This window comes from Idiotropiscis lumnitzeri, chromosome 1, assembly GCF_059441095.1.
Source record: "Idiotropiscis lumnitzeri isolate Australia: NSW breed Sydney's pygmy pipehorse chromosome 1, RoL_Ilum_1.0, whole genome shotgun sequence".
NCBI lineage: Eukaryota > Metazoa > Chordata > Actinopteri > Syngnathiformes > Syngnathidae > Idiotropiscis > Idiotropiscis lumnitzeri.
This window is the reverse complement of record NC_142391.1, coordinates 44,776,173-44,796,119: the sequence shown is the minus strand read 5'-3', so window position 1 is coordinate 44,796,119 and position 19,947 is coordinate 44,776,173. Positions and strand designations below refer to the sequence as shown.

The window sequence follows — 19,947 nt, the reverse complement described above, 5'->3', positions numbered from 1 at the left end:
GACACACTATGCATTTTATGTTCTTTTGCTCAACACCATCTTTGTGGAATCCAAAATATTTCCAAATGAAAGATGTCGAATTTCTTCTCGGGACAAGCACAACAGGATCAACTTCAACTAATGTCACTTCATCTTCAGTAGTCAGCCACTTCTTGATTTGAACCATCAGCCATTTTCTCATCGTCAGTTTGCCTTCTTATTCAGGCTGAATCGGTGGAGTCACGTGACTACACACAATGTACACCGTCTGAAAGGGGACTGTATCGCTTTGCTGCTTGAAAATACCGGCGTAGCGATCTGTGGGCCACGTGAAACACGCGAAACCTTTTTTGATGGCTTCTTGCTTTTATGGAGACGAAGCGTCATCATCTTCTGATTTAAAGCAACTTTAATGCCTTTGTCATGCTTATTGGAAGCCTTTGTTTTTACCCAAAAGAATTCCTCAAGAGTAAATTTTGATTTTCCATCACTAGTACGTCGTCTAAGACTCTCCAGTCTGCACACTCTTCCACAACTCTTCTCCAACACTCCTCCCCCACTTCAGTCTTCTTCTGCAGCATGATCCTGGTGGATCTCTTGAACCACTGCCTGTCCTAGTCGACAGACGAGGCTGATTCTCAGTCACAGTCTACTGCACACTATCACACCCCCCCCAAAAAATGCCCAAGACGTATAAAAAGATCTTCGGTAGGCAGGGACTAGGTTGAATGAGTTAATAAAACACAACAGTCCCGAACATAGCAATTTCACGCTAGTTGTTGTTCCAATTCAATCGCAGAGGCTTGACAGATGCAGCTTGCGATGCTTACACATGACTTCCCTTGAACAATCTGCCAATAATCCACGGAGATCCTGCTGGTCGTGCATTCTTCTCTGGGATGTTGAAAGTGTTCATCAACTCATTTGATTGATTTGATTTTTATTGAACATACAAACAGAACAGAAATGAATATAGTCATAGGTAAAAGATTTAAAAGTAAAGAAGAGAAAAAAAAAGGAATGTCATAAGAACAGTCTACATGTATACAACCATAATTAGTTTACAGGTTGATAGGAAGAAGTAGAGAACTTATCTAGTCCTACCTCCTGTTCTCAGTGCATTTCTACTTAATTTAAATTAATACAATAGGTCGTCCATATAAAATCTAATAATATATAAAAATATTTACATTACACTCAGTGTTATACATGAATAGGCCATCAATCACAGTATGCAAAACGGTTTTGGCTTTCATTGGCTCTTAGCTAAGTACTGGATAAGATAGTCCGACATATGCAAAGAATCTGTTTAAAGGGGAAGTCAAATAGTTCCATAATATTTCTTCTATGCAGGCCTCCTCGTCAAAACACGGCATTTTGTTTACTCCCGCGTTTGAATGCGAGCTAAGCAGTAAAATCTCCCCACTTTTATCCATCTCCCGGGGCGGCCATTTTACCACTTGCTGTCGACTGAAAATTACATCACAGTTGCTCAGTGCTCATGTAATGACCAATCATTGCTCGGCTTTAGGAAACAGGTGAGCATTGATTGGTCGTTACCTGAGCCCTGAGGAACTGTGATGTCATTTCAGTCGACAGTCGCCCACCAAGATGGCTAAAAACAGGTGAATTTTGCTGCTTATCTCATATTTCAAAAATACAATATTGATCAAAATGCCATGGTCCGTCTAGTTAAGGCGCGAAGAACGTTTTATTGCAAAGAATTTTGGGAGGGTTGACTTCCCCTTTAATAAAATGACATCTTGTAAATTAAGATCAGCAAAACGTTGCTATTTACTTAGACTTGAACCTGCTTGTATTATGAGTATATTGAGCAAGGTATGGGGTGATATATGATAATAGATAAGCAAGATATTTGTATATAAGCATGCACACGCGCATAAAAATGGGTGCTTGCGTGTACGTGCATACTCGAGTGTAAGTTAAAATGCCAATTTTATTAATTATTTGGGTGTGTGAGTGCCAGTTCAGCCCTGATTACGAAATGAGACCTAAACAAATATTTCAAATGATTTTGTGGTGACACAAACAAATTTTTGTCTTAACATTTGCTCTTCTTGCAGGGCCAAGTTGGCTTCTCTGTTCGGCCTTGATGAAGAAACCAGGCAAGGGAATGAGTCCTTTCATTATATAGCACCAAAGCAGCCTAGAAAAAGCTCGAATCCAGGTCAGACCATTCAAACTGAATAATGAATTGAATATAATCTGATGTGACTGCTTAATGTTTTGCATTATCATGTTTTGCAGTCTCAGTCATCCAGACAGTAGCACTCTCACCTGGTACCCTTGAAGTATTATTTGCCGCTGCAGTCCAAGCCTTTCAATAGTAAGTACCCTGATTTTAATGTTTAAAGAAGTGAAGACCGGGGCCCGGTTGTTCAAAACTTTTTTTTTTTACCACTGGTTAAGTAGATTTAACGACCGTTAATTTTAACAGCACTGTCTTGTTGATCAAAACTCAAACGTTGACGTAAAAGTTCACACATCAAAGGACTGGCGCTAACCTTTTAACCGTGTGCTTAACTCTCAATATACCTTATTTTATGGACCATTGAGCGCACCCCATATTATTAGGCACAATATCAATGAATGAAAAAATCATCCATAAGAGGCATTGGGTCATAATGTGCATTATTTTGTGAAACATTTCATGTAGAATAGTTTATTCTAATGTTATCATTTGTTTATTTGATATATTGACAGATGGAGAAAAAAAAAAAAGCTTGAACATTGCTAGTCAATCTGGTGTTATTACTTTGGCTAATGCATGATGCAACGTTGGTTGACAGTTCAGCAGCTGTAAGAACGTCAATGTCACATTTCTGGCTTGGTCTCAGTAGTTATGGAAAGTTGGCTGTGTTGTTTCCCTTAGGCCGGTCAGGTCCCACATTGTAACTTTGGAAATATGTCGCCAGCATAGGTCAACTTTCATTGGGTCTAAGGGCAACCGCAGCATTGGGCAAGTAGGACTACATTTCCCATGATTTTTACACACAAAAGCAGGAAGTAGTTCTTATTCCGGTATGACGAAAACAGATGCCTGTTTGCAATAAGAGAAGCATGAGAATGAGAACGCAAATATAATAAAAAGGAATTTGAATTAAAGCAGACGAACTGAAAAGCCGACATTTATCCATATCCAGGGTGCACTCTTGATTTTTGAGAAAATATAAGGATTTTAAGTGCGCTTTATGGTCTGAAAAATATGGTACATTAACTACATGGCATTGGTGGCTAACGCTGATTTATGTAAACAGTAAATCACTGTGCTTTTTGGATTACATTGTTATGTCAGGGCTGAGTATTTCAGGGGTAGATGTGTGCTGACGACACAATAAATAAAATTCAGTTGGGAAGAAAACTCGTACCTGTCTGTGGTTAACAGTATTTCTGTGATTTGGAATATTGTCCCTCTGAGACCCTGGCCACCTTCCATCTTGTGAAATCAGCTTTTTCATTCACTTACAGTAAAGCACACTGTTATCCCCATTGTGTGTCAGTTCTCGTTTGATTGTGCCTTATCCTACTTTTTTTTTTTTTTTCGGCAATGGATGGGGGGAATTCAAAGATGTTTTGTGCACTTTAGATCAATGGTGCTGTTTTTGGGTGCAGAGAGAGCAGCATTATTCCCGTCGTGTTTCGTTCTAGGGTTGCACCATAGGGGCTCACTTGCTCACTGTTGCTACCATGCCCTCGCTGACAAATGGAAACAACAATGCGTCGTTGGAATGACCAGCTTTTTTATTGTTTGTCTTTTTCCCCCTAACTTTATTGACTTTTGTGTTGATATGGAAAATTGTGGTATTACAGTGAACCCTCGATTATCGCGGTTAATGGGGACCGAAACCACCCGCGAAAACTGAAAATCCGCGAAGTAGCGGCGCACCTTCAAAAATGCTTAAAAAATATACAATATATATAATAAATAAATATATATATATATATATATATATATATATATATATATATATATATATATATACGGGTAGAGAGAGAGAGTGAAATTCATGTTATAACAAAAAAAAACAAATTATTATTAAAACGTATTTTTTTTATTCCCCAGCCATTCTTTTTGTATTTATTTAATTACTCCGACTTTTACCTGCTGGTACGCCGTCCGGTGTGCCCTGTGAAATGAAAGGTGGCATTCTTTATTTATTTATTTATTTATTCATTTATTCATTCATAACTGACAGCCTCGCGCTCCGCTCGTGCCCGGGCGGAAGAGGTGCTCCTCTTCGGCTTAATTGTCACGCACGCCGGACCTGCTCCCCCGAAGCGTGTCTCCGTTCGGTTGAACTCGGTTTCATTTCGCCCCGCTCGTGCCCCGGGCGGAAGGTGCTCCTATTTGGCTTAACTGTGACACACGCCCGCCCTCCTCCTCCGGAGCTTCCATTCGGTTAAACTTAGGGGCTGCTTGGCACCGCCCGTGCCCGGGGAAGGTGCTCCTCTACGGCTTAACTGCCACGCACGCCGGCCGGAGCTCTGGTACGGTCCGAACCGCGCGAAACGTCGCCCCAAATCGTGCCCGGGGGAACGTGCTCTTCTTCGTCCACTCTCCTCTTTGGCGCACGCCGGCCGTCTAACCGCTCCAGCGCCCCGTCGTGCCGCTCAGCGAAACTACATTGCCCCCGAATATTTTTTAGACCCGCGAAGCACTGAACCCGCGAAAGGTGAACCGCGAAGTAGCGAGGGTTCACTGTATTTGCCAATGGACAGTTGTGCATTGTCGCCAGGGATTTTGAGTAGAATCCCCCCGGGGCAATTTTGACGAACATAACGATGCATTTCAACTGTTTATTTGCCACCGGGCTTCAAACATAGACTAACTTACGTTTTACTTGTCAGCAAAAACAATTTTTTTGCAACACCGAAAGTAAACAAAATGAGGAATTGTGAGACATAGTGGCACAAAACAGTAATGGTTATTCACGTGGTTTGTTAACAGCACCATCAAAGTTAACCATGTTTTGAACAACACATGTATAATGGTCGGCTAACAAAGAGTTAAGAACCAGCGATTAGATTTGTTTTTTTTTTTCATTTAAATTGGATTTTATTCATTGTTCTACCATATGTACTTTGTGTGAATGCTTGAATATTGTCTGCCATGGTTTTTTGAAGAGAACAATTCAAAATAATTGCATGCCCCTTACACAGTATAAATGGACAGTACGTGAAGCAGGGAAAGCTGGGTGCAGCCATTCTGGGCAACCACACGAGTAAAGAGGTAGGGACTGCGCATTGAATTATTATAGTATGTATTAGAATTATTGGATGGGCATTCAGATGATTGTACTGATGTAGCATTTTTCTTAATCATGTCTCTCTTTCTGTATAGTATAAGCTGCTACTGTACTTGAGCCAGCAGAAACAAGTTACATCTGCCAGGATACACATTGACTTCATTTTCACGGTGAGCTTTGAATGCTTGGTTTACAAACTTAATTTGTGATGAGTTTCTGAACCGAATCAATTTTTCCCATGAATCAAGTTGCCTCTAAACTACACTCAAACATTTGATTGTTATGCAGATTAATTTCAATTTAAAATGATCTCTCCTTGTTTTTTCCACAATGGACAGTCTTGGTACACACACTTAGTGGAAGGACATACACAAATCTAGAAAGTTTAAGCAAGAGTAGTCAAGTCACATGGTAGCCATTGAGGAACGGGTCTTTCCAGGGGTAAGGCTTACACTAAATTGACAACATTCCTATGATGAGCCATACAATCAATTAATTGAATATCTTCACTCTTCATATATTGATATGCCCTCCTATGCAAATCCACGAGTGTGATTAACCTGAGATTTTACATGCAATTGTAATGCAATGCATTTTACCGAGTCTTCACTTAAGTACAGTGGACTTTTATTGACCATCAATAATATTTGCACAATTTTGCACCACAGAATACTAAGTTTTGAGATCTACACCATAATAGGTCTCAAAATTGTAAATTTTAATCAGTTTAATTTTGCTAAGGGACAATTATTTCATTGATGTATAATCTGACATTTATGTATGAAGAAAATGTAGATTGGTATGAAATGTAAATCAATTGGTGGTTTTCATATACACAATTACACATAAATACAAAATTATACTTGACTGCAAGTGTTTTTTAAAATCCTGAGAAAGAACTGCCCCCCCCCCCCACAAAACCTCTGCAGTGTCCTCGCATTATTACAGAAATAGCTTTTATTGTTTTAATGGTATAATGGCATTTTCTGCGATATTTGTCACTGTACATTGTCAAGAAAATCGCAATATCTGTCAGAAAAATCGCAATACATTTTTTTCCTCAAATCGTTCAGCCCTACTATCTATAAAGTAAGAGCAAGGTAAGCAAGAAAATCATGGCCATTATTGACCCAAAATTGACTTAAAATTGTGAATAAAATAATAATTCGGGAACTATTAGTCAAGTCATGATATTAATCTACTTTCACAAATGGTGACTAAATAGATTGAATGAATGAAACATACTTTTTTTGTTGTTTGTTTTGCAGAAAACAGCATTTCATCAAAAAAGCTCATGATAAAAGGACACGTGCCAAAATAATTTGTCCAAAAACACAGTTGTGTATGGGTAACTTGTCACATAATGTGTAAGCCAGCCTATGGACCAGAGATGTGCTTACCATAATTGCCAACAACAGCACCAGTAGCAAAAAATCAAAAAGTATTTTTCTTGTGTCTGGATTTATCTATAAATGCTTGAATCTCTTTACTTTGACACTAAAATAAAACGCATCACATCATAAAACATGATGCATCTTATGTGCGCTGAACAACCTCATATTTCCTTTTTTTTCTTTTTTTCTATAGGTACAGTCCAACAATTACTGCACATTTTATGATGACCAAAGGCAGAATTGGTCCCTAATGTTTGAATCAGAGAAATCATCATCTGACTTCTGTAAAGAGGTAGGTAATAATCCCCTCCCCCCAAAAAAAAACAATATCTCAAGAGTTGTCTTAAAAACTTTAAATCAGAATTTCCATTTAACGAAATAGGAATTTGACTTGAAAATGTTGAAAATCAATCCATTAAAATCCATTTTAGAATGAAAATTTACAAATGTAAAAAAATTATGCATAATGTAGTGTTTGTGCTCAGTATTTTGCTCATTCTATATATGTCTTGTTCCACTAGGTGTGTTTGGCAAAGGCAAACAGCTGCAACATGTTAGATGCGGTCTTGACTCAAGATCTAAGTCCTGGGGAAGGCCAGGCAGTGCAATATGGGGACTATTTGGAGGTGGCGTACACAGGCTGGCTCTTGCAAAACCACACTATTGGACAGGTTGTGTATTCACGCCAAACAGAATTTTATTGGTTTAGCACTGCTGGTGTTTATAAATATGAGAAACTAATGAAGTTTCATTTCCTTTCAGATGTTTGATTCCAATCAAAATAAAGACAAGTTGTTGCGGCTGAAAATTGGTGCTGGAAAAGTAATTCAAGTGAGATTTCTGTTTTGCAGCAGTAGTTGAATTTGTGAATTGTAGCTGCTCTATATATATATATATATATATATATATATATATATATATATATATATATATATATATATATATATATATATATATATATATATATATATAATGAATTTTTTTTAATGTATTCATTTATTTTAAGCAATGCCATGTTGATCATACAGGGTCTGACATTAACTGTGGCCTGATGGTCCTGTGTCAAGCCACCCAAAGTTCACTGATGCTGACCTGACCAAGCCACCAGCACAAATTTCATAAATAAATTTAATGAAATCGTGCTCTTGGTTCTATTTTATTATTTTTTAATATACCCAATTTTTAATTTCATCCACTTAGATTGATCAGGCATCTTTGCTACTTTTAGCCCTATCCGCACATTCCATTGCCCCTATTCTCTGACAGTTTTTGCTATGCGCTCACAGTCATTTTGGCCACTAAGTCTACACACTTCACCATTTCATTCACTGTTAGGCTTACATATTTAATAAAGAATTAAGTTCAGTATTGCTTTAAATCACAAAATCTATATAATGGGTAGTGGAGTGTGTGGATATTTTAAATGGCTGCCTTGATTGGCTGTACTTTCACATACGTTTCATCTACAGGTTGTTTTAAATCAGGGTCAGTGCCAGATTTGGCAGGGCCACCACAACTATGGCCATGTCGGGCCACCAACCAAAAAGGCTTAATGTCCGACGCTGCCATATATGAATGGAAGGCCACTCTGTATAGCACAGATTTGCACCAAGGCTCATGTATAAATAAACAAGAAAACAATTCATAGCACTTTGTATAGCATTTATTTATTTATTTATTTTGGGGGGGGGGGGGGGGGCGAACATCTGAGGATAAGGGGCTCAATTGATGGATGGATGGACGGATGGATGTTAGTTATCAGGCAGATTCCTAGTTAATGGAGGAAGAAGAAGAGATAGTGGTGCCATTATGACCTCTCCTCCATAACTCTGTGACCCTAAGCTAGCTAGCTAACAAATGTGCAGCCTTTCCAAATTTAAGAGATTTAGGAATAACCTTCTCACATATGTTCTTAAAAAAGACTGACTTAAAAAGATTTGTCGAGTTCACTCTGCCGTCTTCATACAGAGAAACGGCCCATGAGTGCAGCATGTGCATAGAATTTTATTGTTGTCTTTTTTTTGTAACGATGTGTTTGTACTCTTGTTGTGCGAGTAGGGATGGGAGAAGGGGGTGCTCGGGATGAAGAAGGCTGGCTGTCGTCTCATTGTCGTCCCACGGAACCTTGCTTATGGATCACAAGGTGTCCCTGACTGTGTCCCGGCTAACAGCACTCTAATTTTTGAAGCAGCACTAACACGGGTGAGCAATTCAGGTGGTGCTAATCCACCTAAATTTGCTGATACAGTATTCTGCCACATAATAAGTTTGATGGATCAACTTTTTTTTGAGAAGCAGTAACTTTGGCTCCAGATAAAGGTTTTCCCATTTATAACCATAATGATTTTAAACACAGCAGTAGCACTGATCTGTAGGTAGCTTTTCTCATAAACCGCACTTTCTATTCAGTTATATCTATGTAATGTAGGTGAAAATTTCCAAGGACTGTGGCTCTGATCAGGCCAGTGTCAGCTCAAGAGATTCTGGTACTATCTCCCCTGCCCTAAGTGTTAAGAATCTGACATCAGAGCCACCAGTACAAATAGCTGCATTGGACTCAGCCAGACCAAGGTGAGTGAAGCTTTTACTTAAAAAATGTAATAGGATTTTCTATCAAGCTTTTTTTTTTTTACATTAGGCTTTTCCCTCCCTAGGGAGACACCTGTGCGTGCGAAGTCAAATTCTCTTGGTGAACAGCTCACAGTAAGTGATGCCTGATGACTTTTTTTCGAAAGTAATGTGACAAGTGAATTATATGTCCAAATGCAGACTCCAGATGCCACCAAGGCCAAGCTGATCTCTCGTATGGCAAGGATGGGCCAGCCAATGTTACCCTTTCTAACTTGCCAGCCTGAATCTAGTGACTCTGAATTAGAGGTGAGTGTCAAGTGTTAACACTGGCGGTTAAAAATTATTTTACCTGGGCTCGCAAGGGGGTGTCACGTACACAAGTGTACCTGCACGCATACACACATTTGTAATTCAGGGTTCATTTTCTGCATTCCCTTGGCAAGTTTTATGTATGACATAACATAGCTTAATGTTGAGCACCAACCCAGCCCGTGTCGGCAAGGCAATAACAATTCCCACCGAGATTGTTTTTCTTGTCGACTATTCACCGATAGCAGATGCAGTGAGTCAACTAAGCCGACCATTTGTAAATTGCAGGGTATCATATCAGCAATCTTACAGCAATAATCCAGCAACAAAGTCAGTGAAAGCAGTAAATTAAAACACAAATTAATTATTATAAGACATAAATTAGACACCAGAAGAAAACAGAACAATGTTATATTTGGTCGAAAGCCAAAGAATAAAAATGTGTCTTCAAACAAGTTTTAAAAGTGAATAAAGAGTGGGCTTGCCTAACATTTAATGGAAGATCATTCCAGAGGGAGGATCAGCAACAGAAAAGGCTCGATCCTTTCTGAGGCTCTGCTTAGTCCTAATATTTTCAGTTAATGACACATTTCATTTTGTACAGGATGTCACCACTGGTAGAGTCAAGAATCTGCCTGTTGCTTCACCTCCTGTGCAGATCACTTCTGCTGCCCCAGTTCAAGCACATGGTAACCTTTTTTTCTGCCGAGTCAAAGCCATTCGCCCTGCCCTGCAGCATTTTAAATATTAGGATTGTGTTCAGACTTATATTCTTCAGAACAATAATCACACCAACTCCTTTAAACATAAAGTGACCCAGAGACTGATGAAATTATAATGACATCATCTATTCCTTGCGGTGACTTGTCAGGTTCAGTTGTCAATTGATGTGATTAAGCTATTTCAGAGAAAAACCTATTTGGAATTTACTAATTACAATAATCCCTTATTTGGCGTGGTTAATGGTCACCAGAACCCCCGTAAAAAGTGAAAAACCGCAACAGAGAGGCTGATTTTTTTTATTTATTTATTTTTTGTTCATTATTATTTCGATTTGTTATTTTGTTTTTTGTTTTTTGGGGTGGGGATTTTTGCCTCATGGCGTTGTGACCACACGACATGGTTCCCAACCTTCTAAATATTTGTTAAACAACGAATTTAACTTTAAAAATGCAAGCTGAAGAATAAATACCAAGCTTCAGGCTGTGAGAGAATCGTGATCTGCAAGACTTTTTATCCTAAAATTGGATTATCTTAACTAGAATCCTGCAGTGCATTTTAGCCAAAGGTAGAATTGTGGTGGCTTAATGCACACACAATGACGACCTGGCGGTGCCTCCAAGTCTTAGTAAAAGCTGTGTCCGCAATCTGTCATCTGTTGCTTGCACGCCACTCGCAACTTCGCTTTGAACGCCCGATGTCCAACGTCGTCAAACTTGCCGGAATGATGGCACGCTCCCAGTTAATTTGCTGCGCTACAGTACCTACTGGGGCTTGCCTTTAGCGTCAACTTTCCTGTTTGCATGCTGTCCTCAATCGCGTTCGTTTTTCCTCTATATAAGCTGTGTGTCTGCTGGCATATAACGCTCTGTCAGTCAGTCAGGCAGAGCGCTCAAGAAAGTCACAACAACATTTACTAACTAACACAAGTGCACACACAAGGCGCCGCATTATTAGGCACCCTGTACACTTTTGAGAACATTTAGGACTTAATGCCTTTCCTTTAAATACCAGTAAAACAAAATGCATGATTATGTGGGAGCCATAAAATGATGCAGCACTTAAATTGAGAATAGAAGATATGATGTGAGCGCCGTGCAACGTAAAATGCAGAGAATAAAAAAACAGAACTAAAATAAAAGATCAATGCATTTGCATGTGAAAGTGTGGAGCAGTCTTGATGATGACTTGAAGTTTTGAAGACATTTTTAGATTTTGTTTAAAGGTAAGGTTATTGGAAAAATATGATAAAAGCTATGTCTTACTCTCATTATTTTTAAGTGCTGTTTAAGATTATTGTTCTGATTGGGTTGATCAGGTTAAAAGCGTGGACGCGAAGTGCGAGCTGCAGCTTATGCCTTTTCGGTCTGCGTCTTTAATTGACTCATCGAAATAAATTCTCTTAGATTAATTCATTCAACATTCAAATAAATAGCAGTTGATGGATTCAATTAAATGAAATTAAAACACGGAAGTCTGGGCTTCCCAGTTGAAGCTGCTGCCTCCGCTACCCAACCCCGCATAAGTTGCAGATAATGGATGGATGGCTTAAATTCTTCTGTGAGCCATACTCATATTCTACAAGTATTTTTTATTTTTTCACACTGATTTTTCTTGTGATATAGTATATTTTTGCCATTTTATTTCTCCTCAGTGCTTCCACATCCCTACCCTGCTCTTCCTACCAACGTAATTCCCAACCTTACCAATATTGCTGCTCAGCCTGGTTTGCTCGGGAGCACACATACTTTCCAGGTGAGCTTCCTTTCTATTTTGTCTGTGTTTATTGGAAATATTTGATGTTATGAAAGGAAATAAAAAGGGAAAAAAAGTTGTTGTTATTCATTGTTGTTGTTGTTGCTGCTGCTGCTGCTGTTACAAAGTTTTACTCCTACACACAGACTTCTGTTCCTTTAAATCAGCTCCAGTCTGTGAGCCAAGTTTATCCTGCACGTGTCCCTTACATTGGTAAGCTAAGAAACCTCAGGACAAACCAGAAACATTTAAGAACATACTTCAATGTTTATTTGTAAAATTTGTCTCAAATTTGTCCTCTAGGGTCCAGTGACATGACTTCCTTGATGATCGAGGCACGACAGCAAATCACAGAGATTTGTTTAGCTGTCGGAAAAGTGTCAGATAAGGTCGTTCAACTTGCATCAAAAGTAAAAAAATTTCAAGGATATGGCTTTCACACAAACTGCCTCCATTTTGTACTTACATTATCTTATTCATTAGATAGATGACCTTCAAAGGCCGGGAACTGTCTCCTTGGGCCTATCTGGTATATCGATGGAGTCCTCCATGATCATGCAAAACGTCCAAAGAATCATCAAGGTATACGCCAGTAAACATCATTTTACCATCTCGTGTGACTACGCCACCTCCCTGCAATTGGACATTTCGTAGCGGTTGCTGTGTTTATAATGTCAGTGCTCTCGATCAGCATTGTCAATATAATTTTCATTGCAGACCAATATATGTATATATGCCTGTCTGTCTGTGTCAATGCCAGTGTTAAATTTGCAATTGAATGTATTTTCTAGGTAGTATTATGTTGAAGTGAGTGTGTTATAGCAATATAAGGTATAATACAACTTGAACTAAGCCGTGCCTGGGAACTCAAACAACACACTGTTGTACCACTGAGGCAAACCTGTGCAACAAATCTCAGTTAAGTGAATGACAGCAGTGCGTCCGCGCGAAAAAATATATATACATGTTAACCACAAACGTCAGACTGTCTTCTCTAGCTCCTTTATAGAAGTGGTTGTTTTCATCACCTGCTATGCAAGCTCGCTCTTGATGCTGGTGGATACAAGAACATAAGTGGATTCTCGAAAGGACTGCCTGTCTATGAGTGCTAATAAAGGAAATTTTGGATTTAGTCCGATAAAATCCGATAATGTTTTTTTGGCTGATATCTGAGGCCGATTAATGCATTGTGACATCCCTGATAATCCTTTCCTTGTTCGTAGGAAAATGAATGTTTAAAGAGGGAACTATTCGAGAAAGGCTCTCATATTGAGGAGCAAAACCACAAGATAAGTGAACTATTCAGCCAAAGCCAAAGGTGAGTTGAATTATTTTTCAACTGTCTGAAGGTCAGATATCATGTTGATTTATATATCTTGTGTAGGTATATGGAACAGAGTAACTCACTTTTGGAAAAGAGAAATGACTCCCTCAAGTCTTCGAGTGAGCAGGGTCAGACAAGACTACTGCAGGCTGAACACGACAAGGTCAGTGTGGCTTATGATTGCCAAATTGTAAAGGGGCCAACATATAGCTCTGTTTACATTGTTATATCTTAAATCCACACTTTGCATTCTCTCTGAAGTGAATAACATCACAACACAACTTAAAAATCTGAATGGAATCAAACCAACACACACAGTAACGCACACACGCCCACACACACACACACGAGTAAAACAGGAAACCGCGCGTGGCATTGCCGCAGTGACGTCTGTGCAGGCAACGACCAAGTGTAAAGATGGCTAAAGACGCCCTTCTTTTCAAATTTTATAGTAGAGAGGTTTAATGACTTAGGATCTAAAGTCATGATGCAAAAGTCCACTTCGGAATGGAAGTACCTCAAGGCCATAGATGAATCTCAAAGAAATACCTAAAGTACACACATTTAAAATAAATAAAAAATTAAAACAAAAAGGTAGCCAACTATATTTGATAGATGTTTGCTTCTCTTACTGCTCAAATGTTTTTGTGTCAGCGCATACATTTTGGTTTTTAAGTCAAAGGATATAATAGCTTTCAAGTTAAAACAAACTTTTTCATGACATTGCTTTCCATGACAATTGGAGGTAAAATCTGCAAATTTTATGTTTAAAAAATGCAGACCAAACAGTCCATTTACGACAATAATAATTTAATAATTATCAACATCGTGTTAATGGATGTGGAGAAACTGGTGAAAAAACTAACTGGTACAGTATATGGGTAATTTTCAAGTAATTTAATTAATAACAATTAAAGCACTTGTAAAATCTGAATTTTTATGCCACGTTGGTTTTGTATGGATAAATGTCTCCCATGCTGGAATAGCCAAAAATTAAGTCTTATTTAAAAAAAAAAAAAAAAAGACCAGAAGACAGTTAAAAGGTTAAACACATACTTCCATCATCTGAGCCGCTTCGCGTCACAAGGGTTGCGGGTGCGCTAGAGCCTATCCCATCCATCTTCGGGCAGTAGGCGGTGTACATCATGGACTGGTTGCCAGCCAATTGCAGGGCAGAAAAAGACGAACACCCACCGAGCTCACAATCACACAGAGACAATCAAGCAATACTTACATTAATTTCATGGCATGCACTTGAAATCCACTTTTTTAAACTCGTGGGAAAAATCCAACAATTCTTAGTTATTTATGAAGAACGGCTTATCCGACAATAAAACACAATCAGCAGATGAATATATGAATAAGTGTGAAAACTTGATAGCATCATGCTTTGAACAACTTAGTGTAATTGTGTAATTTAGCTGTGCATGCTAGAAATACATTGATAAAAGATAAAAGAACTCCCATCCTCACAGTGGTTCTCAACTGTTGTCAACCTGGCACCCCTGTTTCGAAGTCACGACCCACTTTTACAGAAAAAAATTAACTTGTCATTTGTGCTTTTACATGGCGTTCACTCTTTATTGTGACATTGGGTTTCATTTTGTGTAGCGTTTCCTACCTAACATATTGTCACTGAATCTCCCTGATTGCCCACCAGATTCAGTTAAGGGAAGAACTGGCATCAACCACCGCTCATCTTTCTCAAGTGCAAGTAGAGGCTTTGACTCATCAGCAGAAGGTTTTGGAGCTGCAGACTAAACTGAGTACAAGTCTGCTTGACTGTGAACGCCACTCTAAACGCATTAATTATCTAGAAACTCAACTGGAAGGTTAGTGTTAATATACACATGCGCGCACACACGCCCACACGTGCACACACACACAAACACACACATTACAGCGTTAACTCGAGATTATTTAGAATTTTTTTAACCTATTTTAACTACGTTTACTCCATTTTATTTACTTCAAAAATAATTTGCAAACTTTGCAAAGCCAAATTCAAATAGTGTACAATATTAGGTGTACATCTTTGCCACATCATCTCACAACAAAACACCCTGTTGAAGTTACCACTTTGCCTTGCAAACCAACACTGCTGAAGTGTGGTGCTTGTGGGCCGAATTAAATGTACTGTATAAGTTTTGAGAATTTTTTCCAAGAAATATTCCTGTAAATATGACTCCATTTAGCTCATATTCAAGGATCAAACAAACAATATTAGAACAGTCTTTGAATAAAAATACACTTAATATTTGTTATCATGCCAATATATTATTCAAGTAAATACCTGTTACAAGCTTCACAAAAGATAGTAGTTGAAAAATGTGATTAATCGCAATTAATTAATTTTTGGGTGATTCATTAGTTAAACAAATCTAATCGCTTGACAACACTAATATATCTCACTCACTCACTCACTCACTCACAAACCGATTGGTACTCCCATTAAAAACAACAGCTAGTCATGTTGTTATTATTTGAAACAATTTACAAACTACACCAACTCCACACTGAAAACAAATATAATTAAATCTTCACAGCAACACATGCAGTATGTCATTGATGTAACATTGCGGTGAGTATGTGCTTGTTTGTGTCAGAGCTGAAGGAAGTGTCCGAAAGAGCCCAGTCTCAGTACCTTGCAGAGTTGCAAAGACGCAAGGAGATAGCGCTAAAGCTCGAAAACATGGAGGGGGAAGTTAATGACCTGAAGACAAATCAAGGTGGTCTAAAACAAGTGAGTGCCCTTCATAATGTTGTGTTTTGTCACTGGGCATCTCATTGCTATGTTGTCTGTTGGTTTTAATGTTGCCTTTATATTAACTGGGTGAGAATCACTTGTGAGTCAATATGATGACAATATTTTGCCAATAGCAATGATAATGCGCTCTGCCTCTGACAGGCATTCAACAATTACATCATTTACCTAATGGTTGGACCGGAAAAGGATAGGCTTCAACAAAAAGCCTTTTTTTTAATAAACCTTCAAAGTATTTAAACTACAAACTGAGAATTTCTGAGGGGAAAAGCCATTTATTAGTGGGTCAAATTAAATTAGGGTCATTACTTGTTGACTGCTTTTCATATAATTTTGACTAGAACACATGGACATCAGTTTCCCTCTTAGTGATGCTGTGCCAGGCATTTACTGGAGCCACTTATCTGTTGTTCCTTGTTTTCAATACAATAAGCGAAAATGTTTATATCCTAGTTGTCCTATCGTAATTGTAGGTTGACTTTTTCCTCATTGTGATTAAAAACAGCAAAATGTCCACCAGACAACAGTAGAATCCCCCGCTGAGATCTACCGAGGCTCACACGTAATGCTTACGTTTGATGATGTTTGATGTTTGACGTTTGATGGTGAGGACGATGCTTGAATCTTCTTATGCTTTATTCCCTCCTGTTTAGTAACATTATCATGCCTTTGCTTTTTTTCTTTTTTTTTTTTTTTTTTTTTTTAGACTAGTCATCCCCAAGCAGGTTTATTTATATTGAGATTAGATTACACACCTCTGGCCTCTGTTTACTTCTGGAGCGAATTGGCTGTGCTGGCAGTGAAGGGGCCGAATGATATCGCATGCCCAACTTTTCAGTTTTTCTCCCCCCAAAAAAAGTTTAGAATATCATTTGAACTTCATTCCACTCAACGATTGTGTCCCACTTGGTATTGATTCTTCACTAAATTTCCATTTTTTTATCTTTATGTTTAAAGCCTGAAAGGTGGCAAAAAGTTCAAGGGGGGCCAAATACTTTCTCAAGCCACTGTAATTTGGCATCTCATCCGGAAAGCGACATGACTGAATCATCAAGGGTCTCTACAATATATAACGTTTCTATACATATCTCGATACATGTGGTGCAATATGATTCAAGGATTAACATTTTAAAGTATAATGATTTTTTTGGATTAAATTCAGTGGGGTTACGATTCAATGTTACACATCAGTTTGAGAGAATATGATGCAGTGAGTTTACATCCATCCATCCATTAACTGTACCACTTGTCCTCACAAGGGTCGCGAGGGTGCTGGAGCCTATCTGAGCTATCTTTAGGCAGTAGGCGGATGACACCCTGAATTGGTTGCCAGCCAAACGCAAGGCACACATTGACAAGCAACCATTCGCGCTCACACTCATACCTTGGGGAAATTTAGAGTGTCCAATCAACCTACCATGAATGTTTTTGGAATGTGGGAGGAAACTGGAGTAGCCGGAGGAAACCCACACAGGCAAGGGGAGAACATGCAAACTCCACACAGGAAGGCCGGAGCTGGAATCGATCCCACGACCTCTGCGCTGTGAGGCCATCGTGCTAACCAGTCGTCCACTGTGCCGCCAAGTTTACTTTATATTGCATCATAATATGTGTCAAATGTTGCCCACTCTGCTTCCATTGGGACTCCCCCATCTGTGGTCCCTTCTCAAAATTCCTCACTTTTCCCAGAATGGCTTTTGAGTTTTTCCTTGTCAACCTGGGGGTTAAGATCAGGGGATTGTCGACTGTGGGCATGTGGAGCCCTTTGAGGCTTTCTCATGATTTAAGGGCTATATAAATAAATTTGACCTAACTTTGATGGGAGTTTCTTGTTGAAAGTCGATTTTTTTTTTTTTTTTTTGCAATCTGAATTAACTTGTCAATACTGTAATTTCCTCAGTGCTCCAAAACCCAAATTATTTAGGATAATTTAGTTCAGAGGAACAAAAAATCAACCTGAGTATGCTCAATCAACTCACGTTATCACCATTCACCCCTTAAAATTCAGGTATTTTCAAGTAGTTTCAAGCTCTTAAATTAATTCTGGAGGTATACACTTCGATCATGTTGTTGTTTTTGTTTATTTATTTTTTTTTATAAAATCCCTTGTCCCAATACTTCTGCACCAAAATGTCATCAGACTCACGTTCAGACTATAAGCAATCAATCACATCGACCATTTTATTTTAAATATTGTTTAAACTTTAAAGTCAAGTTTAACCTTTAGTTTTGGTGGAATTTTGTTTTTTCAGGTATGTCAGCTAAAAGCAGAACTAGAGGAAAGATTGAAGATTAAGTACAATGAGGATTTAGCCACAGCTACAGAAAAATATTCCAAAGATCTGGCTGATCTTAAAGAGGAGAGGGATTATCTGCTGGAGTTGAAATTGCAACAGGAACAGGCAAGTTCAATGTAATTACACAGACCAGCATTCTCATTTTCAGAATAATTGCAACGTGTGTGTATTTTTATTCCATTCATAGTTAATCGTAGTAGTAGTTTTTTCTACACTGCCATTTCAAACATGTTGATGTGTGTTAATTCCAGTCCTTGAGGTTTCAAACTACATTGAGTAAAAATGTGCTCCCATGTCTGCATGAGCGGACACACAGTATCACCTTAGCATGCCCAGACTAAGAGCATCGGTTCATTTTGTTTAGTAACTGTAAATTCTGCTGCCAGAAAAATGGGCTACTGGAATTTTGGGGAATTTTCACACAAACAAGTAGTTTAAACTTATTTTAACTCCCTCTTGGTTTCTGTGACCTTACTTATGCATGTTTTTTCTATTTTAACTTCAAATACCAGGGGTCACGCAGTACTAAGGAGTTACTAGAAAGAAGAGTGGCTGAACTTGAGATGAAACTGACTGAGCAAGAAAGTTTAGCAGATACATCAGCAGAGGTAAATAGACTACATGCACACATTGACATACAGTGGGACCTGGAAAAGTGAAGTGAATGCCCCTGAGGTTAAGATAAGATGTCCTTTATTAGTCCCACAATGGGGAAATTTGAAAGTTGTACTTTATAATTCCGAATTTGACCAACAGCTGAAACAAAAGTATGTGTGGCACAAAGCAGCACATTTTGCTTCAGAATGCCTTGATGGTCTTGAGATTTCTTCACATCCAGCACAAGTTCAAGACATACCGTGCCAGATTTAACAAAGCTTAAATGCTTATTGACAAGCACCCCAGAGTGGCTAAGGCCAAAACATTGGACTCATCTCAATTGGCCCTCTATTTACCCAGATCAAAATCCTATCATACATCTGTGGAAGGAGCTGAAACATACCGACTGATGAAGGCATCCTCAATGATTAAAAAAAATAATAAGAATATTATGTGCAGTATTTGTATGAAGTTTATTTTGTCTTCTTATTATTATTTATATTTGACTGATTCATTTATAGCAGACCATTTCGTTTTAGGTTAAATTTTTACCAGACATGTTTCGGCAAGTCTTTCGCCTTCTTCAGAGTGTCACATGATGCTGTCTTGTGACCCGTCTTTATCAGCTGATGTTCCATGAGGGCGTGTCCAGGCCAGTTTCACGTTAAATAAAAATAAAGGATCTTCCCTCGTTAATTTTCAATAAATATTGCTGCCAGTCTTGTGTTGTTTTAGTACCCATTCTAGGTTTCTCCGTGATGTAAGGGTACCAACAGTATTGCCGACTATTTAAAAATATCTAACAGATGCTTGAAGCAACTGCAATCACTACCCGCCAGTGTCACATTTCATTCGTTCTTCAAGGTTCTATTTTTACTTTTGTTTGTTTGTTCATAGTTAAGAGCCTATTTATCGGCTGATATTTGTGCCACTAGAAACTGAATATTTTAATTGAAAACTGACTATTTGA

At 38.5% G+C, this 19,947-nt stretch overlaps 1 protein-coding gene across 2 annotated transcripts in view; it reads left to right on the top strand.

Moving 5' to 3' along the window:
* Positions 1-19,947, top strand: part of fkbp15b (FKBP prolyl isomerase family member 15b) — a 41,554-nt gene that overhangs the window by 6,013 nt on the left and 15,594 nt on the right. Inside the window, exons 2-23 of one of the 2 annotated variants that reach the window (XM_088302614.1) lie at positions 2,064-2,167; positions 2,248-2,326; positions 5,161-5,230; positions 5,342-5,416; positions 6,834-6,932; positions 7,162-7,311; positions 7,403-7,471; positions 8,699-8,842; positions 9,069-9,211; positions 9,295-9,343; positions 9,410-9,517; positions 10,125-10,209; positions 11,895-11,995; positions 12,163-12,208; positions 12,299-12,405; positions 12,479-12,577; positions 13,219-13,313; positions 13,380-13,482; positions 14,980-15,151; positions 15,926-16,062; positions 18,336-18,485; positions 18,893-18,988. In XM_088302614.1, coding sequence (XP_088158740.1) covers positions 2,064-2,167; positions 2,248-2,326; positions 5,161-5,230; positions 5,342-5,416; positions 6,834-6,932; positions 7,162-7,311; positions 7,403-7,471; positions 8,699-8,842; positions 9,069-9,211; positions 9,295-9,343; positions 9,410-9,517; positions 10,125-10,209; positions 11,895-11,995; positions 12,163-12,208; positions 12,299-12,405; positions 12,479-12,577; positions 13,219-13,313; positions 13,380-13,482; positions 14,980-15,151; positions 15,926-16,062; positions 18,336-18,485; positions 18,893-18,988 — 2,281 coding nt within the window. Of the gene's footprint in view, positions 1-2,063; positions 2,168-2,247; positions 2,327-5,160; positions 5,231-5,341; positions 5,417-6,833; positions 6,933-7,161; positions 7,312-7,402; positions 7,472-8,698; positions 8,843-9,068; positions 9,212-9,294; positions 9,344-9,409; positions 9,518-10,124; positions 10,210-11,894; positions 11,996-12,141; positions 12,209-12,298; positions 12,406-12,478; positions 12,578-13,218; positions 13,314-13,379; positions 13,483-14,979; positions 15,152-15,925; positions 16,063-18,335; positions 18,486-18,892; positions 18,989-19,947 lie in introns of both variants that reach the window. The other variant, XM_088302605.1, reaches the window with a different exon arrangement.